Here is a 20,330-nt window from a genome sequence, read left to right as displayed (position 1 = left end):
TGAAAGTTCAAATGTTACAGCAAGGTGTAAACACTCCACTTGAGAAAGAAGTGAGACTTCTTCCCTTCCAAGAGTCCCCCCCCCCGCCCCCCCCCCCAGAGGTCTGGTCTTGACAGCACCCTGCCCACACAGAGTGGCTGGGGTCTCTGCACGTGCCAGGCAGGGTGAGGGCCGCCTGCCCGCTGGCCTCTCCCCTCGGTGAACAGCCAAGGGGAGACTGCAAACCCCAGCTCAAATGGAGAGACATTTACATACGTTTTATATAATATACAAAGAACCAGCATCCCAGGCGACATGATCTCCACTCCCAATGCTCTCCCAGACGGACGGGCTTGTGGGGAGACAACTACATGGAAAGCACTCTGCTGAGGTCTCAGCATCTACAAAAAAATCTCCCCTCATTTGAGCAAACACCTGATTTCAATTTTGAAAAAGTGAAATTTGTAACAGTCACACACAAAGAGAGAAGACTGTGCATATGACAGGTGTAGGGCAGGGCAGAAAGAAAGGGATGGAAGAGGCCGGGGCAAAAAGGGAGAAAACAAACTGGAGGGAGGGAGGGAGGAGGGAGACTCACAGTATTATCTTGTCCAAAAGTAAAGAAGTAAGGTCCACTGCAGCACCAGGGATTACACCTGTTGGAGATCTGCTACCCCTACCGTGGTTATAACTGAATACAAAATTAGATAAATAAAAACACGCCGGATATTACAGTAAACAAGTGAAAGAAATAAGCTGGCAACCGTATGGAATTTAAAAAGATTGTGTACCCCCCTGGGCTGGCCCCAGGGCTCCTCCAGGGGTGCACAGCAGGCACAATGCACTGATGGGGGAGCCAGTCTGCCCTCGTCTCTCGTCCAGAATGGCGTGAGGTGTGTGTGGGGTTGCTCCCCTCACCTGGCCTCTCTCCAGTCAGCACCCCCAAGAAACGTGGGACACGCCACACACAATCACAGTCCTGTCGGCCACTCCACACACCTCTTCCGTGCCTACCCTGCAGTCATGAGTGTGGGCTCCCCGCTGAGGCAGTCCACTCTCGGGATCGTCAACTCCTGATTAACTGGGAGTTGAAAAAATAAAACCCAAATATCTCCCAAACCACCCGGGATCCTTCCAAACCGAATTTATTGCCCGAAGCGGGTAAGTAGCGATGCAGCCGGCCCATCTCACTGACCGTCCCTTCCTCTGCCTGCGGACTGCCAGGGCCGCGGGGCTGAGCAAGCTGCGGGGGGAGGGGCGTTAGGCGCCCAGGGCGCAGATAACCCGCCAGGAGCTCCCTTCTGACCACAGCTCGCCGACCCCTCCGTGCCGCCCTCGCCCTGCCTGTTTCTCGGCGGTGATCTGAGACCGAGGCCAGGCGTGCGCTCGCGGCCACTCCCAGGCACGCCGGCCGGCCGGCCTGGCGCGTCGATACCTACCTCTGCTCTGAAGCGCACAGGCCCTGACACTGCTCAGACGGCTCGGGGCTTTGAGATGGGCTCTTTGCACTTTTTGCCTTTGAAAAGAAAACTTTTTAAAAAAAAAATTTATTTAAAAATACGTCCTCACTGCATGTGTGACTACAGGCTACAGGCAAGGATGGGAGACGGAGGCGTCGACACAACTCATTGCACTTAGGACCATGAACTATCTGCAACAATTCTCTCGTCACTGTACCCTTAACTTCTTTATAGTCTCTGCTTCAGACAAGATTTACATCTTTCTCCAAGGCCAGAGCCAGTCGCGACCACAAGTCTTGTTTCTTGTCGACCAGACCCCATCCTCTGGCACCCTGCCCCCCTTCCCCAGCAAGATGCTCGGCCGAGGTTCCAGAGGCAGCTGGAAGGAAGCAGCTATGGGCTCACTCAGTTCTGTTGGCCCAAATCCAGAAGCCCTAGGAAAGTCCTGTCTGAGTCTTGACTCCGGGCCCCTGCAGCGGCTGGAGTCGGTACTGGTGCACGCCCCCGCTCCCGCGGTGTGGGCAGTGCTGTGAAGTGGACACCGTGGACACCCTGGAGGCCTGGTAGGCAGCTGTCTGCCCAGCGCTGGGCAGACTCATAGTCCGTAAGTCCGACGGCAACGACGCCCGAGAGTTCTGAGGAAAGGAGGCGGAGCTCAGAGCTCCTGTGCTGGACTGAGAAACCGAGTCTGAGGTCGGTGAGTCTGAGGGGCCCTGCGGGGTGGGGCTAGCAGCACTAGAAGGGCAGCTCCTCCTCGGAAGGCTGCTGCCGGCGTTGCTTCCAGAATGTGGCTGGCTGCTGTAATACCCTGGGGTCCCCGTAAATGGGGCCAACGAGTCTGTGGACACAGGGTGGGCAGGGCTGGAATAGGACGCAGAAGAGAGGGAGGATTCTGAAGAACTGTGGGAGGGGGGGTTCCCAGGCCTCAGTGCAGCAGTCCGGTAACTGTATCCTGGAGACTGGGCGGGAGGGCCTCTGAAGGGGGAGGAGCTCTGCTGGAGGAGGCCCTGTGACTCTGTCCTCGGACTATCACATTGCAGGAGCTACAAAGAGTGGGAGGAAGAACGTAAGCAGACGGCAAGTCCCCGGGAGGCCACTGAGGCGTGAGAACATTAAAGACCACTGCCGCTCCTCCGCCTCCTCCTCCTCCTCAAGGCTTGCTCTCTCCTTAGGATCCCAAAGACAGTGACCGGCTGTCCCTGGCCACGTTAACTCCTGGTGTGAGTTATTACCTGGAGGTGAGCAGACGATGGCTTTTCCCCAAGGCTGCGGAAACTATATACAAAGACGGTATCTCGACTGCAAGGACGGCCGAGGCGATAGAACATGCGGAGCCCGGAATGGCCCCCTGTGCCCGAGCCCAGCACTTTCTCGTCTCACCTGGTAGCTGTATCTGGAGGGGCTGTAAACGGCTGCTCCTTTCGAGAGCGCTGAGCTCAGGGTCTCTGGGCCTTCTCCATCTGCAGGGTCTGGAAGGAAACAGAAGCATCAACGTGGCTTTTTAGGATAAGTGAGAAAGAGTCATTGCTCATTCAAAACACCAACGCCATCACCAACCCAAGCTGCTCTCGTGGTGACAAGTCAGGCTGAGCGCAGCATGCCAGAAGGGCAAATGGATGGTTAATTATGGGCTATGTTTTAAATGCCTGATCTGACTCCTGTCTCCTCCTTTGTCTTCATCCTTCATCAAGGTGGATCTCCAGGCCTCTGGAGAGATGAGTTACAGAAAGGTATCCCTTGGGAAAGAGCAGACAGAGAGCAAGCAATCGCTAGATCTCAAGGATGCTGGAGCCCCAAAGAGCGCAAGTGCAACTAAGCCAGGCCTCACGCACAGAGGAGCCCAACCGCGGAAGGAGCCGACTCACCTCCCCTGGGCATGTTTGGGGGTGGGGGGGGGAGAGAGGGAGACTGTGTCCCTAAACCTGGCTGGCAGTAGGGCGCCATGGCTCACCTGAGTCTTTCTCCGCGACGTTACTCTCCCATGTGGGAGAAGGCTCTCCTTTCTGGGCCACTCTCACACTGCTTCGGAGGACCTTGGGGATGCTCCCTCCTTCTCGGAGTCGTTCTACTGACGTGGGAACCATCCTGTGAAGGCAAAAGGTGTGAGTTTACACCACTGGATCCTGGAGCCCAGAGCCGGAACAGACGAAGCTGTGAGAAGGTGCAAGGTGCAGTCTCTTAAGCATAGTGTTCTTCAGGACCGATTTCAAACAAGGTATTTTCTCTGCCTCAAACTATGTTAGGCATACATAAAAAGTCACTTTTAAAGAAAAAGAAATTAAGGCTGAAGTGGATTTAAAGGTGTCAACTTATTCCAAATGCTAAAATCACTTTTCTGCGAAGTCAAGCGCCTGGTACATAGCATTGTAGCCAAGGCTTCATACATCAATGATCTTAGTCACGTGAGCCAAGCTGCTCCTTCCCCAGACTTCCTTTCTTCAGCTCCAGACCCTGAACTGCCTTCCAAGCCCCCACCCCAGTGCTGAACCACCAATGTCCTGGCTCTGCTTGGAGTTGCCCTGAATTGTCAGGTCTTCTCAGGTTGCTCTGAGCCTGCTGGCTGCAGGGACGGAAATGATGGCTACTGGTCAGTGAGCCAAGCCGACCCCAACTTACCTTTCACTTGATATAACAGAAGAGGCAGTATGTGCGCACCCAGCAACAAGACAGTCCATCCCATGCCCCCCACATGTGCTGCCCTGCAGGCCCACTGGCCCTGCTTTGCCGACATGATGACTGAGCAGGACAGAGGGTGGTGTGGGCTGGCTTTCTCAGGTTAAGTGCGCCGCACATTTGAGGCGACACTGGGAATGACCCTAGACGTCTACTTCCTTCCTGAACTCAATCACTACAGTATTGGATGTAAACTTACCACCTACTGCTGATATTCTCTTGAGGTCTGCAGTGAGATGAGGTGCCTCTGGAATCTGATGGGCTTACCGCCTCCAAATGGGACATAGAGGAATGGGATGGGGAGAATTTTTTGTGAGGGGAAGACGGGGTTCGGGCTGAGGATCCCTGCACACCATGGGCACCAGAGTCAGAAAGTGAGTTGCTGCCGCCCTGCCCAGCTCCTGCAGACTTGCTTCTGCTCTGTGCAGGGTCGCCGCCCCCACCAGCGGAGTTCTCCTTGGCCTCCTGTTTCCGTTTTCGGTACTCCAGCAGGGACACCTAGAGGGGAAACAAGAAATAGGTCTCTCTAGCCAGACACGGTGAGGGTTCCCTCGCTATGAGGAACGGAAGGAAGCCAGGACCCTAGTCACGCACTAGCAAGCCACGCACGCGAAGCAGGCACCAACACTGGTCACTTTTTCCAGGTCCGAGAGGTGAGCACAGCTACACACTCAGATCAGTTGGAACTGGGAAGAAGAGAGCAAATTAGGAGACGGCATCTTTGAAGAAGGATGTTCACCAGTGGCCTGCACCCATTTTCCCGCCTTTAGAGAAAGGTGGTGCCCTGGTTGCAGCAGCAGCAGCAGCACCCAGAGGGAGGGCAGCGAGGTGAAGCTTTAAAGAGCCTCCCAGGTGACTGACAGCTTTTTCTCACTCCCTAGGGATCCCGAGTTAGTTGCAGAGAGAGAAAAGGAAAACTTAAAGAGAAAGGCCGAGGCTACCGGGTTCTTGCTTGTGCAATTTCCCAAGTGGTACCCAAGGATTTCTCACTGCCTCCTGCTCACACTTGGGGATAGTGGTGTAAAAGATAAGGAACGGTGACTTGTTTCGTCGCACTCTAAATCCAGCACCCACTGTCACCTACCCGGCCTCACTCTTCACTCTGGACTCTCCTGACCTGGTGGCAGGGTACGTGGGGTCACACCAGCCACCCACCTCTCTGCCCCCACACTAGACAGAAAGTTCTGTCAGGGCAAAGGGAAAGTTGATCGAGCTTTCTTCTTTTTAACATCCAGCACAGAACATGGCCTATAGCAGGCCCTCAACAGTGTTTATGAGTAACAAACTAGGATTTCGATCACTTTTGCACACAGCAAACATAACAAACAAAACCTAGGAAACCGAAGATTGTTTCCCTTTGTGCTGCGATCGCCAGTGCTGGTTAGTGCTACGCAGTCTTCTAAACCTGTCGCTGTCATCACAGGTTACCTGCCAGGGTGGCCTTCCAGCCCTTGGGACCCTCGTTTTTCTGTTAACGTGTAATCCGTAACACTCACACAGCAAGACACTTGTGTATGTGTTTTCTAGACACACCCTTGGGAAGGAGTTAGTAGGAACAAACACTGCTGGTGTCTTGTAATGCAAGCATAAAAGCCGTGAGGCTCAGCTCAGGCAGCAGGCACTCCAGGGAGTGCGAAGCCATGCACCCGCCACGTGCAGACACTCCCCTCCCACCCTGCCAGTGCACGGAAGCGGCCGTCACAGACCCAGAGGGCCTGTGCCCCAGCTGAAAAATCACCCACTCAAGCAGCACTTTTTTCGTTCTGAAAGCTCTAGAACAGGCGTTACTCACAAGCCAAGTCCCAACCTGCTAGCCAGCTCTCTCAGGCCTGGCCCAGCCCAGCGCTTCCTGTTCTCCTCCCGACTCTCCCACTGTCACCGGACACCACAGCACACTCACCGTGTACACCGTGTTGCATGCCTGCCGTCCACCAAGGGGAGGGTGACATCGTTACCTGCTCTGTGCTCTCCCCCAACATCCTCACCCTCCACTGTTGGCTGCTGATTCCTCCTCACTGAGATGAGCTCAGTCACTGACCTGTAGCCTCTCAAAGCATGTCAGAGCATCCTGTTTGCTCTCCTAGTCCTTTCCACAGCTCACTGGGCAGGTTTCCCTGTCAGGATACTCTTACCACACCTGAGTACCCCCCTCGGAGCACCCATCACTACTGTGCTTAGTTACTTATGAATAGAATTATTTGCCAAGCTGGGTCTCCCTTGCTGCAGGCTGGAGCAGGGCAGAGCCAAGAAGGCAACCCCGGCCATCAAATCAGAGCTGGCAGCGCTACCGTGTGGCCACAGTGTGCTAAACAACTCACCTTGGTTTCCTCACCTGCAAACGGGGAATGACCTGTCTTACCAGACTATGATGAGGCTTAAACACACAGGAAGAGCTTAACAGTGCCGAGTACCTGGGAAGCGCTAACTACATGTAACCAGCACTATTCTTTTCCACCGTTCTGTTCTTTGAATTGACTGACCAACATGCGGGACACGCGTGGTAGGCACTGAACTTTACTGAACACTTGAAACACCCCTCAGACTGTATTCTAATAGTCTGTCTTTCACTAGACGTGACAGAGACCATGTATTACTTATCTGTTTTCCTCCTACTGAGAATAGTGAACTCACTGTGGTAACCCAGTAAACATCTGTCAAACCGTTCACTTAAATTCTTCAGAGGGCCTATAGTACGAAACATTTACCTTTTTCCTCTGTGGTGGGTTCTGGGGGGCAGATGGAACTCCTTCACAAGCCCTTTCGCCGCCCGGTGACATGGATCCACGAGAGAGGTCTTTCATGAAACCATGTTCATATCTGCTGGGAAACCCTTCTGCAGGGGAACAATAGCCCCCGTCCAGATGCAAAGGCTTCCTATCACCTACGAGAGGAGACCCTCTATACAATCCGTCCGCTCGAGGCATAGCGTTCAATGGGGAGTAGGCATACATCAAGTTGAATTCTGTCCGAAACGCTTGGTCCGAGTTTCTCATGAGGCTCTGATGTCCATCTCCACTCCTGCTTGGAAAGCCAGTCTCAGAGGTGGGCACAATGGAGGGGTGAGGAGCCAGGTCAGAAGGGCCCGAGCTGATCAGGGAAGGTCGGTCAGCACAGCTGTTAGTGTTGGAGTCAAGGTAGCCGACTTTCGTCAAGTCCAGATCTTTCCGGTGACAAAGCTGAAAGAATAAAAATCAACGGAGACATGGGGTAGGGGAGACAGGAAAAAGTCAAAGGGGGGGAAAGAAGGGAGGGAAAGGGACAGAGGTGAACAAGGAAAGATAAAAGGGACAGAAGCAGAAAAGAGAGTCATTAACATCCGTGAGAGCCCCACGCAGCAACAGCGCAAGCAGGCCAGTTACTACAGCACCTCGGCCGTTCCGGGTGAGAATAACTGGGAAAGTCAGAATTAGGTCATCCGCCAAATGTGACGCTTCTGCCTGCTTAGCCTTTCATCAGGTTTGCCGAGTCACTGCGCACACACCCGGGGACCGGCCTAACGAGGGTTTACCTGCACCCCGAGGACGCTACAGAGGTGAGACTGGTGTCTTCAGAGAGCTGGTTTATGGTGTTTTTAACTTAGACATTAATTCTGATGGAGGGTGGGAGGAGGGAAACAGGTGAAAGGAAGAAATCAGAGGGAAAGCAAGTATTCACGTGACTGGTTCAGCGAAGGAGAATGGCATTAACGACATCAACCAACCAGTTTTTCATTCACCTTCACGACTAAGGAGGTGCATTTTTGAAAAAATGTCTGGCTAGGCAATTCTCTTTTTCCCTTCATGTATGTCAACACACCACTAAGACCACAAGTGCCCATCACTGTCGAGCATCTGAAATGTACCAGAAATAACCCCCATCTATTACTTGGTTATCATTTCTTCCCGACACCAAGATTTTCCACCACTAGGTCAACTCCAGCTACCTGTCTGAGAGGAGGGGGACCAGGTACACAACTTGTCAGCCTCCGCAAGATGCCATCTTAGCATTTTTAGCCACTGAGGGAGAACACCCAGAAAACCTCCAGCACACTAGAATACAGCCTTTAGCCCGTCCACATTAGTCTATAAGATTCTGCTGAGTCAGCATCTGGTCAGCCGTCACAGCGGTTTAGTGTTGACATTTTATCGAAGGGGGTGTGGGGCTAACATTTCAGTAATTTGTGAGAGGTTCAAACTCTATCTTTCTCAAGAGGAAATCAGTTCCATTATAGGTTCCTAGAGTTGAGCATCAGCACATTAGTCTAAATATTGTAATAGTTAAGAAACTCTAGCATTCAGTTGAATTTAACATCCCCACGGCTTTAAGGTTTCTGAGAAAAACGCTCAAGGACACCCTGGGAGACACCCCCCGCAGGGGAGCCCCATCCCAGCCATGGAAGCCCAGGGCTGACTGCAACCTCCTATGCGCCCAGTAGGGCTACAAGGGGAACACAGCCAAACTGGGGGTGGCTCTCTCCGAGAGAAGCTGTTCAGTCAATCAAACTCAAAACATTCAGTGACAAGGCTGTCGGGAATGAGGCACAACCCCCGCCCCCGCCTAACCCGCACAAGAAAGTATCAAAAGACAGTTCCCACCAATTCCTGCTCCAGCTTTACTCTTTATTCAACAGGACTGATCTGGAAGACTTTAATAAGGCTCCCACCATACTTTCAGCCACCTTTAAACTTGACTTCTATTCTTTAAGAGAACTCTTCAGCCACCCCTCCCCCAAACAGCCATAAAAGCAAGCCCCCCACCCCCACACAGCGACTCCATTTTCCTCCATCTAGGTCGAGAGCTCCGAGTCACTGCAGTCACACGGGGAAAGATCCACTCAGCGCACTGTGACCATCGGGCCACCCTCCAGCCCATCACCCCACTCACTCGGCTCCCCCAGCCCTCCCCACACACTCGGGAACATTCTCATGCACACTCACTCTCAGCTTCCAAGTGTGATTGAGATGGTGTGATAACTACCTCGGGTGACAGGGACTCGGGCCTATTCGCAGGGGAACTCTCAGGGGAGGATATGTTCTAGAGGAGGGAAAAGCATCTTGTTATTCATCTACTCGAAGTCAAGAAGCAAAACAAAACAAACAAAAAATAAAGTAAAAGCAAGCATAGATGGTTAGCCACAACTTGGGGGGGGGGGCAGGGGAGGGGGGAATGCAGGGGGGGGGGAAAAGTTTTAAATGCAGAATTCATCTCAAGGGATAGAATGACTTGTTAAAATGCTTCCTGTGTCTTTGAAAGCATTTAAGAATAAATTGGTTACAATGTTTCATGCTTTAAGTAAACATCTCAAGCAGGTACCAGGAATGGGTTAGTGAAATACTATACTTCGTTCTGATTTAGGTGAGAGTCAACAACCTACAGTGTTTGGGACTGATGGGTACCCACCCTTCTGATTCTTCCCCAGCAGAGGACACTTCCCTTTGCTCTACACCTCGTGACTAGACCTGCCATGATCACCAGGGAAACTGCTCTGCCCTGGGGTCCTGGTCCTGACAGGGTTGGGTGATGGCCAACTCCTTTTGAATGACAGTGAGAGGACGAGTTTGAGGGACTCTCTGCCTCATGGGCTAGATGGTTCTTGGTATCATCTAATGGGCACTGACCGCTCCCACCCCCACTGCTGTCAGATGTTAAAATCCACTATACTTTGGGGGACAGGACACACTTGGAACAGGGTTGCCCCCGGGGTTTTGACCTGCAGCGGCACTCCCTAAGAGGGAACGGTGAACTCTGACCAAAAGATACGAAGGGTAAAAAGGGCAGAGAATGATGGTGGCAGCTGTGAGAAAGGTTCAGGGTGCAGGAGTAAGATAAGGAGGGGGTTCCCAGTGTTACTGGAAACCCTGGACCAGGGGGTCAGGGCACAGCTGGGCATTGCCCGTTGGCTCTGTGTGGTGGAGCGGGGCGTTCGAGAGAGGATGGCAGGGATGGCTTCCAGGGAGAAGGGCAGGGTGGCTGCGTGGAGAGGAGGGCTAAGCAAGCCCGTCCTCCCAGCACTGCCCTCTCTTGGTCTCATTCTCTTGCACTACATGTCTCCTCAATGTCTCCCCTCAGCACTGGAGAGGTTGCTCACACTTACCCTGGAAAGGTTTTCATCTTTCCTTTTCAAAATATTCTTCCTAACAAAGCCAACCTTCACTTGTGACACCTTTTTGTTGTTTGTGTCACAACAACCCTGGGTGGAAAAAGGCTCCCTCGTCCCTATCCTGAGACACAGGGCAAAGCACGGCTGGCAGGGTGGTGAGCTCTGATGCACTGGTGCAAAGACCCCACTGCCTTAGTTAAGTCGTGGGCGTCAGCTAGTAGAGATGTGACTGGACTTTCTGAAGGGCATGGCTATGCACTGCAGCCTTGTCTCTCTCCCCTGGTATTCTAACCTGGACTATTCCTCACTAACAGGATGCCTGACTTTTTTTTTTTTAAATGAGAATGAGACTATCTTGCATTGTGAGTGATGTGCTGCAAGAAACAGGGAATGCGTTGAGGCTAAATTTGGGTGCTTTGGAAGGTCACTTACCTTCCAATTTCCATAATTTCATGTTTATTTATAAAGTATGGAACCCTATTCCTACAGTCTACTGTCCTCCAAGGAGAATGTTCTCTCATGAAATTTTATCCTCAAACTCTAGTTGCTAATTGAAAAGCCAACTGCAATTAGAACCAGTTAAGTTAATAAGGCCCAAATCAGTTGCTTTACCATCTGCTTAAAAAGAACACCATGGGACTGTGGTAACCAGGAATTCTCCCTGCTCCCAAAAAGGTCTGTTCTGCAAGTCAGTTACTATGTTTAGAGCAGGGACAGACTCTAGCTACTGTTTTTCAGTCCAGGTACTAGCAATCCCCCACACTCTCACAGAAGCTGAACAGGCACGTCGGCACTGGTTAGACAGTCCCTTGATCAGAGCACACGCCTGGAGAAGTGCAAGCTAGGTGTGTACTTAATGATCAGAAGACATTTTTCCTTAAAGAAGGAAAAGATGATGTTTGTTTAATTACAAATCAAAGCAACATGCAATAGATGAGCTTTTTAATTCTATCTGGTAACAGGCCCTATTGTCACCCAAACTTGAACGCTAAAGGGATTTAGAATTGCTTTTTGAAACAGCTGAGATAAACACATCTAACTTACTTCAGAGAGTAAATGTAACTGAGTTGGCTCTCATAAATGTAGGCTCTAGTCTCTCTACTACTCATTCCACATTATAACAGTGAGAAAGTAACCTGCAGCAGATTTAAAAACAACTCTCATCTGTCCCATGAACTACATCCCCATGCCTTCTAAATCCCTGGTCAGAGGCCACAACAAGAATACAAAAACAACAGGGGAAAAACACTTCACTGACTTAGAGGCCAAGAAACAGAGACACAACCAATCAGGATAATCTACACTCAGGCTGGCGTTGCTAATGGCTAGCAGGCGCTAGAGGTCTATTAAACCAAAGTGCACAGTATAGATAAAGACAGGAGACCTAGCACGCTCACTGCCTGAAGTCATGGTGACTGCGGCCTGCATGCAAAGACATCTGTGGCACAATGGCCCTACTATGTGCTTGGGAAGTATGGGATCAGCCACCATGAGAGGCTACCAGGCCGGAACAGGTCACACTGGCCCTGAGGGTTCCCATTCTCTTGCTGAGACAGGAGGCAGCACGGTAACTGCACATTGGGAACGCTACTGTGTTTGAAACGAGGAGGTGTAAATGATACTCTCATTTCCAGCTCTCCCCAACACCGAACTCAAATCACCTCGAACTGCAGCGGAGTATTGCAGCGACTAGCAGTAGTAAGCGACGCAACTGGCGAGAACATGAGGCTGTATCCGTTCCGACACTCCTCTTCACCCGGGTGAGACGGGCCGGGTGTGCTCAGCTGGGGGCTCTTGGAGTCTGGATTCGGAGGGGGTGGTGTGACTGGAGAAAGAGGACGCAGTAGCTTGGCGACATTCTGCTCCATCAGGTAGCGAGACTTCCATTTCTTTAACGGGCTCAGTAAGTCTGCAATACAAAGCCTGGATGAGTGGCTGAAAGTACAGCTTAAAGGGAGGCTCTGCAGTGAAGTCACTCATCTCCAGCCTACAAAGGCTTGACCCTCTTTGCCTCACCCCATTATCCTCGCCTGCAATCAAACCAAAAGCCCAAAGAAACTCTTCAACTGCCACCTCCCCCTGGCGCCCCCCACCCCGACCCCGCAATGTTCCCAGAGAAGCATCAGATAAATCTAATGACGGATGCAATTTAATCTCTTCAGTGGAAAAACAGACTTTTTTCTATATTCTGTTTCTGAAAATCTCAAATCTGTGTCACTTCGTTAAAATCACCGTCTATGAAATTACTAGTTCAAGCTTCTGGAATACTAACTCCATATGCTTCTTTTTCCCTTGTGTATTTCTGCCATTTCCAGCTGCTCATTCCACAGGTTCTACTTTAGCAGGAAAGAGTGACACATGATTACTGACTCGTGTCGGGCTCTGGTTTTAAAGTACTTCAAATCGTGAAATGATTTCAATAAAAACTTTTCACAACCATTTAAAAAAACTAAGCTGGTCCTCTTTGCCTCATTGGAATAACCCTAATTTCTATACTTCTTAGGTCCATCTAATAAGCAGTTTTCTACTCTATTTTAGTGATCATCCAGACCAAAGCACTGATCTTAGAGGAAAATGTACTTACAGCCAAAAGATACCTATTCATTTAATATCTGCCATATGAAAAACTACCAAATTAGGTATGTGGGGAAAAATCTCATTACATTCTACTTAAAGGGGTTGACAGTAAAAACTAACAAAAAGAAAACATCATTTTAACATAAAAACGGTTAACCTAAGTTTAAGAACTTCAACAGAGGTGGTAATACTGCTATGTGTTAGTAAAAAAGGGACACTTTTGGGCCTCCCCCGTGGCGCAGCGGTTGAGCGCTGGGTTGCGAAGCTGCCCGCAGCCTCTGCGGCGCCGGTTCGATCCCCGGCTGCTCCCCGGCCACCGGAGGAGGGTCCCACATGGCGCGCAGACCTCTCCTGCCGCCCGCTGCTCCCCTCAGCAGTGTCCTTCGGTCCTTCTGCCTGCTCTGCTCCCCGCTCTGGCTCTGGTGAATTCTCTCACCCTCCCGCGCTTCCGACTGTACCCAGTGCTTGTATAAACAAAATAAACAAACAAATAAAATAAAAAAAAAAAAAAAAAAAAGGGACACTTTTAAGACACTTATGGACTGGTTACTATGCCACCCTCTTTATGTGAATGATCAGATTTAATTTCAACAACTCTATAAACCCAGCACAAGTATCATCATCACCCCTATTTTAAAGATGAGAAATTTATGTGCAGAGATAAAGACTAGGTAATCCATTTCCCCATCTATATTCACAACCACTAGGATAAATTGTATCGCCTCCAAAACTTGCTGGAAAGAGTGACATTTATCCCAAGTCTTTGAGGAACAGTTTTTTGGGACAGCAGGTCACGATTGGATTACTGTGCTTCCAGAAGATGAACCTGGCAGCAGTGGTTAGGATCAGATTGGACACAGGGAAATACTCTGAAGTTAAGGGAGTAGTTAATATAAAGGGTAATGAGGCACTAAACTAGGATGGTAGATGATGAAATGGAAACGGAAAAATAAATACAAAAAATACTGGAGATGCTTATATTGTTTTCTGATAACTAAGAATGTAAAAATTTCCTAGTTTGGAAGTACACTCGCATTTTCCTTTGTTCCAGATACTAAATTTTCTTATTGTCCTTTTCTCCTTTTAAACAGTGCCTAGATATAAAAGACAAAAGTGTAATTCAGGACTTGTACTTAGAACACCTAATATACTTCAAGAGTCCTAAACAGACAATCTTTTAAAAGACGCCAATACTGTTAGGTCTAACACTATTAGGCCAATGATTTCCACTGAGGAAAATGTTAGGAAAGAGCGAATACCCAAAATACAGGTCATTCATTTAAGATATATTTACTGAGTACATTTCTCATTTTCAACAGGATTTCATTTTCAACAAGAGACCTGAAGGAAGTTTATGGGTCAGTGTCATTTACTTCTTTTTTCAAATAATAGCACTATGTTTACAAAAAAATAATTCAATAATTAATTCATTTTCTTTTTGCCTGGCAGAGATTTCAAACTGAATGTGGTTAAATCTAACCATTTTTTAATGGTTTTTTACCTTTACTCAAGTAAGATTACATAAACAAATACCCACATATCTAAACACACTCAACTCAAACTCACATTGAATATGCTGGCGTGTGTTCACCTAGATCTCTCTTGAGAGGTGGCATAAACAACTCTTGTCTAAAAATAATCCTGTGCAATGACCTCTTATTTTCACTCAGAAAAACACAGTAAAGATCTCTCTCCATGACAATGAATAGAGAGCTAAAATTCACCTAACAGCAGTATAGAATTCATACTATCAAAATTTAACCATTTAATATTTTCAATTTTTTGGGAAATGTGTAAGTGACCAAAAATCTTGTGCTTCATATTTCTGCTTTACTATTTTAGGACAAATGCTAGTGGTAGGATTAAACTGAAAGTTTAATCTGAAGTTAAAAATGAAAGTTTAACTGAAAGTTTCCACAGACTCGCTAGCTTGATATTTACTCCTGTGTATTGTCTGCTTTCTACTCAGTTGTCAAAAGAGTGCCTTTATTTGTAAGGGTTCTTTTAAACAATAAAAATGCTGACTCTGTCAAAGTATTACAATTACATTTTCCCAGTTTGTTATCTGACTTCTAAGACTTTTTTTTTTTGCTGTACAATGTTCTTTAGTCAAATGTACCAATTATTTCCTTAATTTTCTTTCTCTGACATCATGAATTTTCTATAAGAAATGATGGAATGATAGTCTATAAGAATGACAGTCTATTTTCCATTTGCTTCCACATTTAATTTTTTAGTTTACCTTTTTTTTTTTTTTTTTTAAAATAGAGGCATGTTTTATTTATTTGTTTGTTTTGTTTATACAAGCACTGGGAACAGTCAGAGGCGCGGGAGGGTGAGAGGATTCACCAGAGCCAGAGCGGGGAGCAGAGCAGGCAGAAGGACCGAAGTACACTGCTGAGGGGAGCAGCGGGCGGCAGGAGAGGTCTGCGCGCCATGTGGGACCCGCCTCCGGTGGCCGGGGAGCAGCCGGGGATCGAACTGGCGCCGCAGAGGCCGCGGGCAGCTTCACAACCCAGCGCTCAACCGCTGCGCCACTGGGGAGGCCCTTTTTAGTTTACCTTTTAACTAAAATAGAGCTACAAGATACAAACAATCCTTTTCCTATGCCAAACAATGAGCACCTTCTTCCAAAATCTTTAGAAATTAGAGAACTATAATTTCTCTGCTGACTTGCAGCGACACTTGTTCTATGAGACTCCTGCACACACTGCGTTTGGTTACAAGCGCCCACTTGCTGTCCAACATAGCATCAGTACCGATGCGCACTTGAGCAAAGCTGTGGGCAGTTCTGGTTATTCTGCTCCCTCTATAACACTGAGGCTCCCGGAGCACACCAGCTCATGTGGACAAACTGTGCAACATCAACAGCGCTGGCACCGCCAACAAAACAAAATGTCAAAATCAGTCTGAACTTTTATTAGGGTTGTGATTATTTATTTATTTATACATACATACATACATACATACAAGCACTGGGTACAGTCAGAAGTGCGGGAGGGTGAGAGAATTCACCAGAGCCAGAGCGGGGAGCAGAGCAGGCAGACTGACGAAATACACTGCTGAGGTGAGCAGTGGGCGCGGCAGGAGAGGTCTGCGCGCCATGTGGGACCCTTGCCAGTGGCCGGGGATCGAACCGGCATTGCAGAGTCTGTGGGCAGCTTCGCAGCCCAGCGCTCAACTGCTGCGCCACAGGGGAGGCCCGGTTGTGATAAATTCTTAAGTAACGTGGGGAGTACCAGAGCAAGATCACCTACTGTGCCTTCATTTGTAATCCTCTTTACAAAGACACAAAGACTTACCCCATTTCTTCCTTTTTTTTTGGCATGTTTTTATTTATTTATTTGTTTGTTTGTTTTGTTTATACATGCACTGGGTACAGTCAGAAGCATGGGAGGGTGAGAGAATTCACCAGAGCCAGAGCGGGGAGCAGAGCAGGCAGAAAGACCGAAGTACACTGCTGAGGGGAGCAGCGGGCGGCAGGAGAGGTCTGCGCGCCATGTGGGACCCGCCTCCGGTGGCCGGGGAGCAGCCAGGGATCGAACCAGCACTGCGGAGGCTGCGGGCAGCTTCGCAACCCAGCGCTCAACCGCTGCGCCACCGGGGAGGCCCCTTACCCCATTTCTTAATAGGTGTGCTCGAGGAGTGTTTATTGGGTTATTACTGTGAGCTGAACATATCTCCCCCTTTATGTAATCTAAGGCTACTGCTGACTTGTAAGAAAATAACATTCACGAATTTTCCAGCTCTCTACCCTGCTGATCTCTACCCCCTTTTCTGCCCCTTCTCTTGGCCTTTCCAGGTAGGTTAAGTCCCTGTATACAATGACACAAGCCCCTCTCACCAGTGACACTTTCATCTCAAAAATTTTCTTTCTGTAATCACTTTGGTTAACAATTACACACTGTTAAATAAAAATGGTGACAGAATAAGTCTGATAACCCATCATAAAGTTTAATCTAGACAGATCCCATCAGGAAGCATGATAACTGGTAACCTATCAGGCAGGTAGGGAAGCCTATCTCTGCACAGCATATGCACATTCATGGTGTGTGCCACCTGCCATGGTCCCCCTCACCCCCCATTGGGTCCTTAAGTCACAAATACTGAACCACCCTTACATTTCCAGGAGATATTTTATTTGGTCACAATATACCATTCTTTCAATATTCTTATAGAGTCAAGATTCAGAATGTTGAAAATCTAACTCAAAAGCTGTACTATGCTATTTATTGGGGGATGAGTTTAAGATATTTTGATTAAGTCAAGACTAAATTTTTTAGTGATACTATGTAATAGTTCACCAAAAATATGTGCACATAGCAGATAAACTACAAATTCTACCATTCCTTTATGGGTTTAAATTTTTTTTTAAAAATCCTGTATATTCTATGAATATTTATAATAATTCTATAAATAATACTTTGACTATTTAAATATTGGTCCACACCTTCTGTATCTAGAAGAATAATTCATAGATTAAGAAATATGAGTATTTTTAATACCGATGACTCTCACTAGACCACTAATGGGGAAACATTGTCATTTTCAAGGCTGATCCTGTCCCCCAGAGTTTATCCTCTCCTACCTCAGAGACAACAGACACAGAAACACTGCTTGGTTTCCTTTAAAATGTATCTATTTGGGGCCTCCCTGGTGGCACAAGGGGTTAAGCACCGCACTGTGAAGCAATCCATAGCCTCTGCAGCATGAGTTCGATCCCCGGCTGGCCAGGGAGCAACCCACATAGCGAGGCAGACCTCTCCTGACTCTCCCACTGCTCCCCTCAGCAGTGTATTTCAGTCAGTCTGCCTGTTCTGTTCCCCCCTCTGTCTCTGGGGAATCCTCTCACCCCCACAACTCTGGCCTATACCCTGGTTCTTGCATGCATAAATAAATAAATCTTAAAAAAAAAAAAGGTATCTATTTGATTGTTCCTAGAGAATTTGCTTTGGTGAGGACCAAATTATTTTCAATCACTCAACTAAGTAAAAATTCCAGTACAATTTACAAATCTTTCATTTATATTAGGTGTGTAGTTTATATATTTTGTTCTGTGCATGATCACATATGCATCCACTTCCACCAGCACCATACTAACTCAATTTCTTGCTTCTAACTTCTTTTTAGGAGCTAGGCAAGTATATCTTCACTTTTAACTCTTTTGCAAATCATTTTTTTAAAAAAAAGGTGAGGGGCCTCTCTGGTGGTGCAAGGGGTTACTACACAACCTATGAAGCTATCCGTAGCCACTGCAGCATGAGTTTGATCCCCAGCCAGGGAGATACCCACATGGCACAGCAGACTCTCCTGACTCCCACTGCTCCCCTCAGTAGTATATTTCAGTCAGTCCGCCCATACTGTTCCCCACTTTGTCTCTGGTGAATCCTCTCAACCCCCACACCTCTGGCCTGTATGTATCCCAGTTCTTGTATGCATAAAATAAATAAATCTTTAAAAAAAAAAAAGGTGAATTTCAAGAATATTTAATCAAATTCCTAAAACAAACTAGTTTGATGGGAACTCTATGACAAGGAGGGAGGGAAAGAGGAAGATTGTATTTATTCTTTACATTAAATATGGTATTTTGCCTTTACTTCCTCAGCACTAACATTTCTCAGTAATGGCTTGCTCCACTAAGGCTATTCCTAAGGAGTCTCTCAGCTTTAAGTTTAAGAATGAAAACTTCCTTCATTCATTTTTTTAGTATATAAATATTAACTTTTTAGTATATTAATTTCTATACATGTAACTTGTACCCAGTAATGCTAGTGAACAATTATTAAGTTTTCAGTCAATTATTCAGGGCCTCTGGGGATATAGCCACATTATTTTTAAATAATGAGCATGACTTGACATCTCTCCCCTACCTAAACTAGTAATACATTTCTATACAACTTCAGCTTTTAGAAACTTAGAATTTTTAATGTATCCCAGTATCTAACTTCTGTAAATACTCCAGAAATGGTCTATAAAAAAGCACTCAGCATAGAATGACACTAATAACTGCATTAGAGGTCTGATAGTCTGGGCAGGCACCATGTACTTTATATATATAATTTAACCTTCATTCGCAACATAAAGCAGCTGTTACTCTTCTCATTGTACAGTGAACGCTCAGAGGTGTTTAGTAACCTGCCCCGACTCACAGAGATGGTAAAGACAGACATCACACAGCTGGTCTCTTCATTCTATCATGCTGCTCTGGCTCTCTCCCCCTTTCTTGATTAACATCTCCTTTTTCAATAATTCATCAGAATTTACACTAACTTATAGCAATACACCCAGTTGCTTATGCAACTACTGCTTGGTTTCCTCCTGTTTAAGTTGTTCCTTGAGAACAAGGTGTGTACTCTGAAGGCTTCTCACTGCTGGAGAGGGTAGTGGTCGTGAGAGAGGAGAGCAGAGGCTCAATAAGCTCTCAAGAATGGGTGGTGACTAACAATCCTAATTCCATTCCAATCAGGGCGTGTAGTAACAAAGGCACTTTCCCAGAGCCTCTGCTAGTCAGGACATAAACTGCTCTACAACCTTCTTCTCTTGATCTCAAATACACACACAAATCATACATGAACATAAGCGCACATATGTGTGACTGTGTGATAGAAGGTTCCAGTTAGGTTATAGTCTCAAGTGATGACTCATCAATTGGAAATCTAATACAGATTTCGTTATATTAAATTGGTTTGAGTAAATCTCCCTATTCTTTGAGGAAAGTGAAATATTTTAAGCACATGGAATAGTTTATCTGCCAGATGTTCCACAATGGAATTTTATTATCTTGGGGTTAGAATCCTTCTAAGATACAGTCCAATTTAGAGATAGAGGAATAAATGGAGCAGTAACTTGAAAGAAAAGGAAATTTTTCAGTAGCCTCTCCCCCAATACAATATTGTACAGAACTTTAATCATAAGCAGATATTACTAATTGTCATGTCCACAGTAGCTTACAAGACTTTTGGCATGTAATTTATTTTGGTATTTTGGTTTGATTGCATAATAGTCAAAATTGATTTTGAGATTAATGAAAACCAGAATTTTTACAATTAAGCTGATATTGTCAGGTGAAACTTGGGTAAAAGAGACCGTCCCCAAACAAGTTAAGCTGGTGACACAAATTCAAGCACCACTGCTTTCAACTGCAATTCAATTAAAATCCTTGTGAAAGTCACCATGAAAACAAATGTACTAGATGATTTTTTTGAACCTCCAGTTTAATACTCATGAGGACTTTAAATTATAGAGTCAAGGTCCTGTCTTCTAGAAAATTTCTACGTGAATGTGCAAGCAAGTCCTTTTGAAAACAACAACCAATTCATAATAATATCTGGTTTACATCATCATCTCCTACCCCATCAACTAGACCCCACCCAACCCAATCACCTATAATTTTGATTCCTTCCTGAACACTAATGTCCCATGTCTTTCTTATTTTCCCTCTTATATATATGAATATAGAGTTCCTAAACTTACTACTTAAAATGTGTCTAACCTTTTCATAACCATTTCTGCTGTTATCTGTATACTGTCTAGTTCGCTCTTTGTCGTCCTGGGAAAACTGA

The 20,330-nt window shown here is 47.1% G+C and overlaps 1 protein-coding gene across 14 annotated transcripts in view; it reads right to left on the bottom strand.

Annotated features, from left to right (window-relative positions):
- Positions 1–1,528: 1,528 nt before the first annotated feature.
- SETD5 (SET domain containing 5) overlaps positions 1,529–20,330 on the bottom strand; it is a 75,878-nt gene continuing 57,076 nt past the window's right edge. For 9 of the 14 annotated variants that reach the window (XM_054695687.1, XM_037522188.2, XM_037522173.2 and 6 more), the window contains 7 exons: positions 11,853–12,100; positions 9,069–9,125; positions 6,818–7,288; positions 4,312–4,610; positions 3,391–3,524; positions 2,820–2,908; positions 1,529–2,482 (listed from right to left, as the gene is read on the bottom strand). In XM_054695687.1, the coding sequence (XP_054551662.1) occupies positions 1,874–2,482; positions 2,820–2,908; positions 3,391–3,524; positions 4,312–4,610; positions 6,818–7,288; positions 9,069–9,125; positions 11,853–12,100 (1,907 nt within the window). In that variant the 3' untranslated portion in view covers positions 1,529–1,873. The remainder of the gene's footprint in view (positions 2,483–2,819; positions 2,909–3,390; positions 3,525–4,311; positions 4,611–6,817; positions 7,289–9,068; positions 9,126–11,852; positions 12,101–20,330) is intronic. The other 5 variants (XM_037522229.2, XM_037522246.2, XM_037522201.1 and 2 more) reach the window with 1 other exon arrangement.

Source organism: Talpa occidentalis, unplaced genomic scaffold (assembly GCF_014898055.3).
Source record: "Talpa occidentalis isolate TD23 unplaced genomic scaffold, MPIMG_talOcc4v2.1 talOcc4.10, whole genome shotgun sequence".
NCBI classification, from domain to species: domain Eukaryota; kingdom Metazoa; phylum Chordata; class Mammalia; order Eulipotyphla; family Talpidae; genus Talpa; species Talpa occidentalis.
The sequence above is the reverse complement of the archived record's forward strand: the minus strand, read 5'-3'. Positions and strand labels throughout refer to the sequence as shown.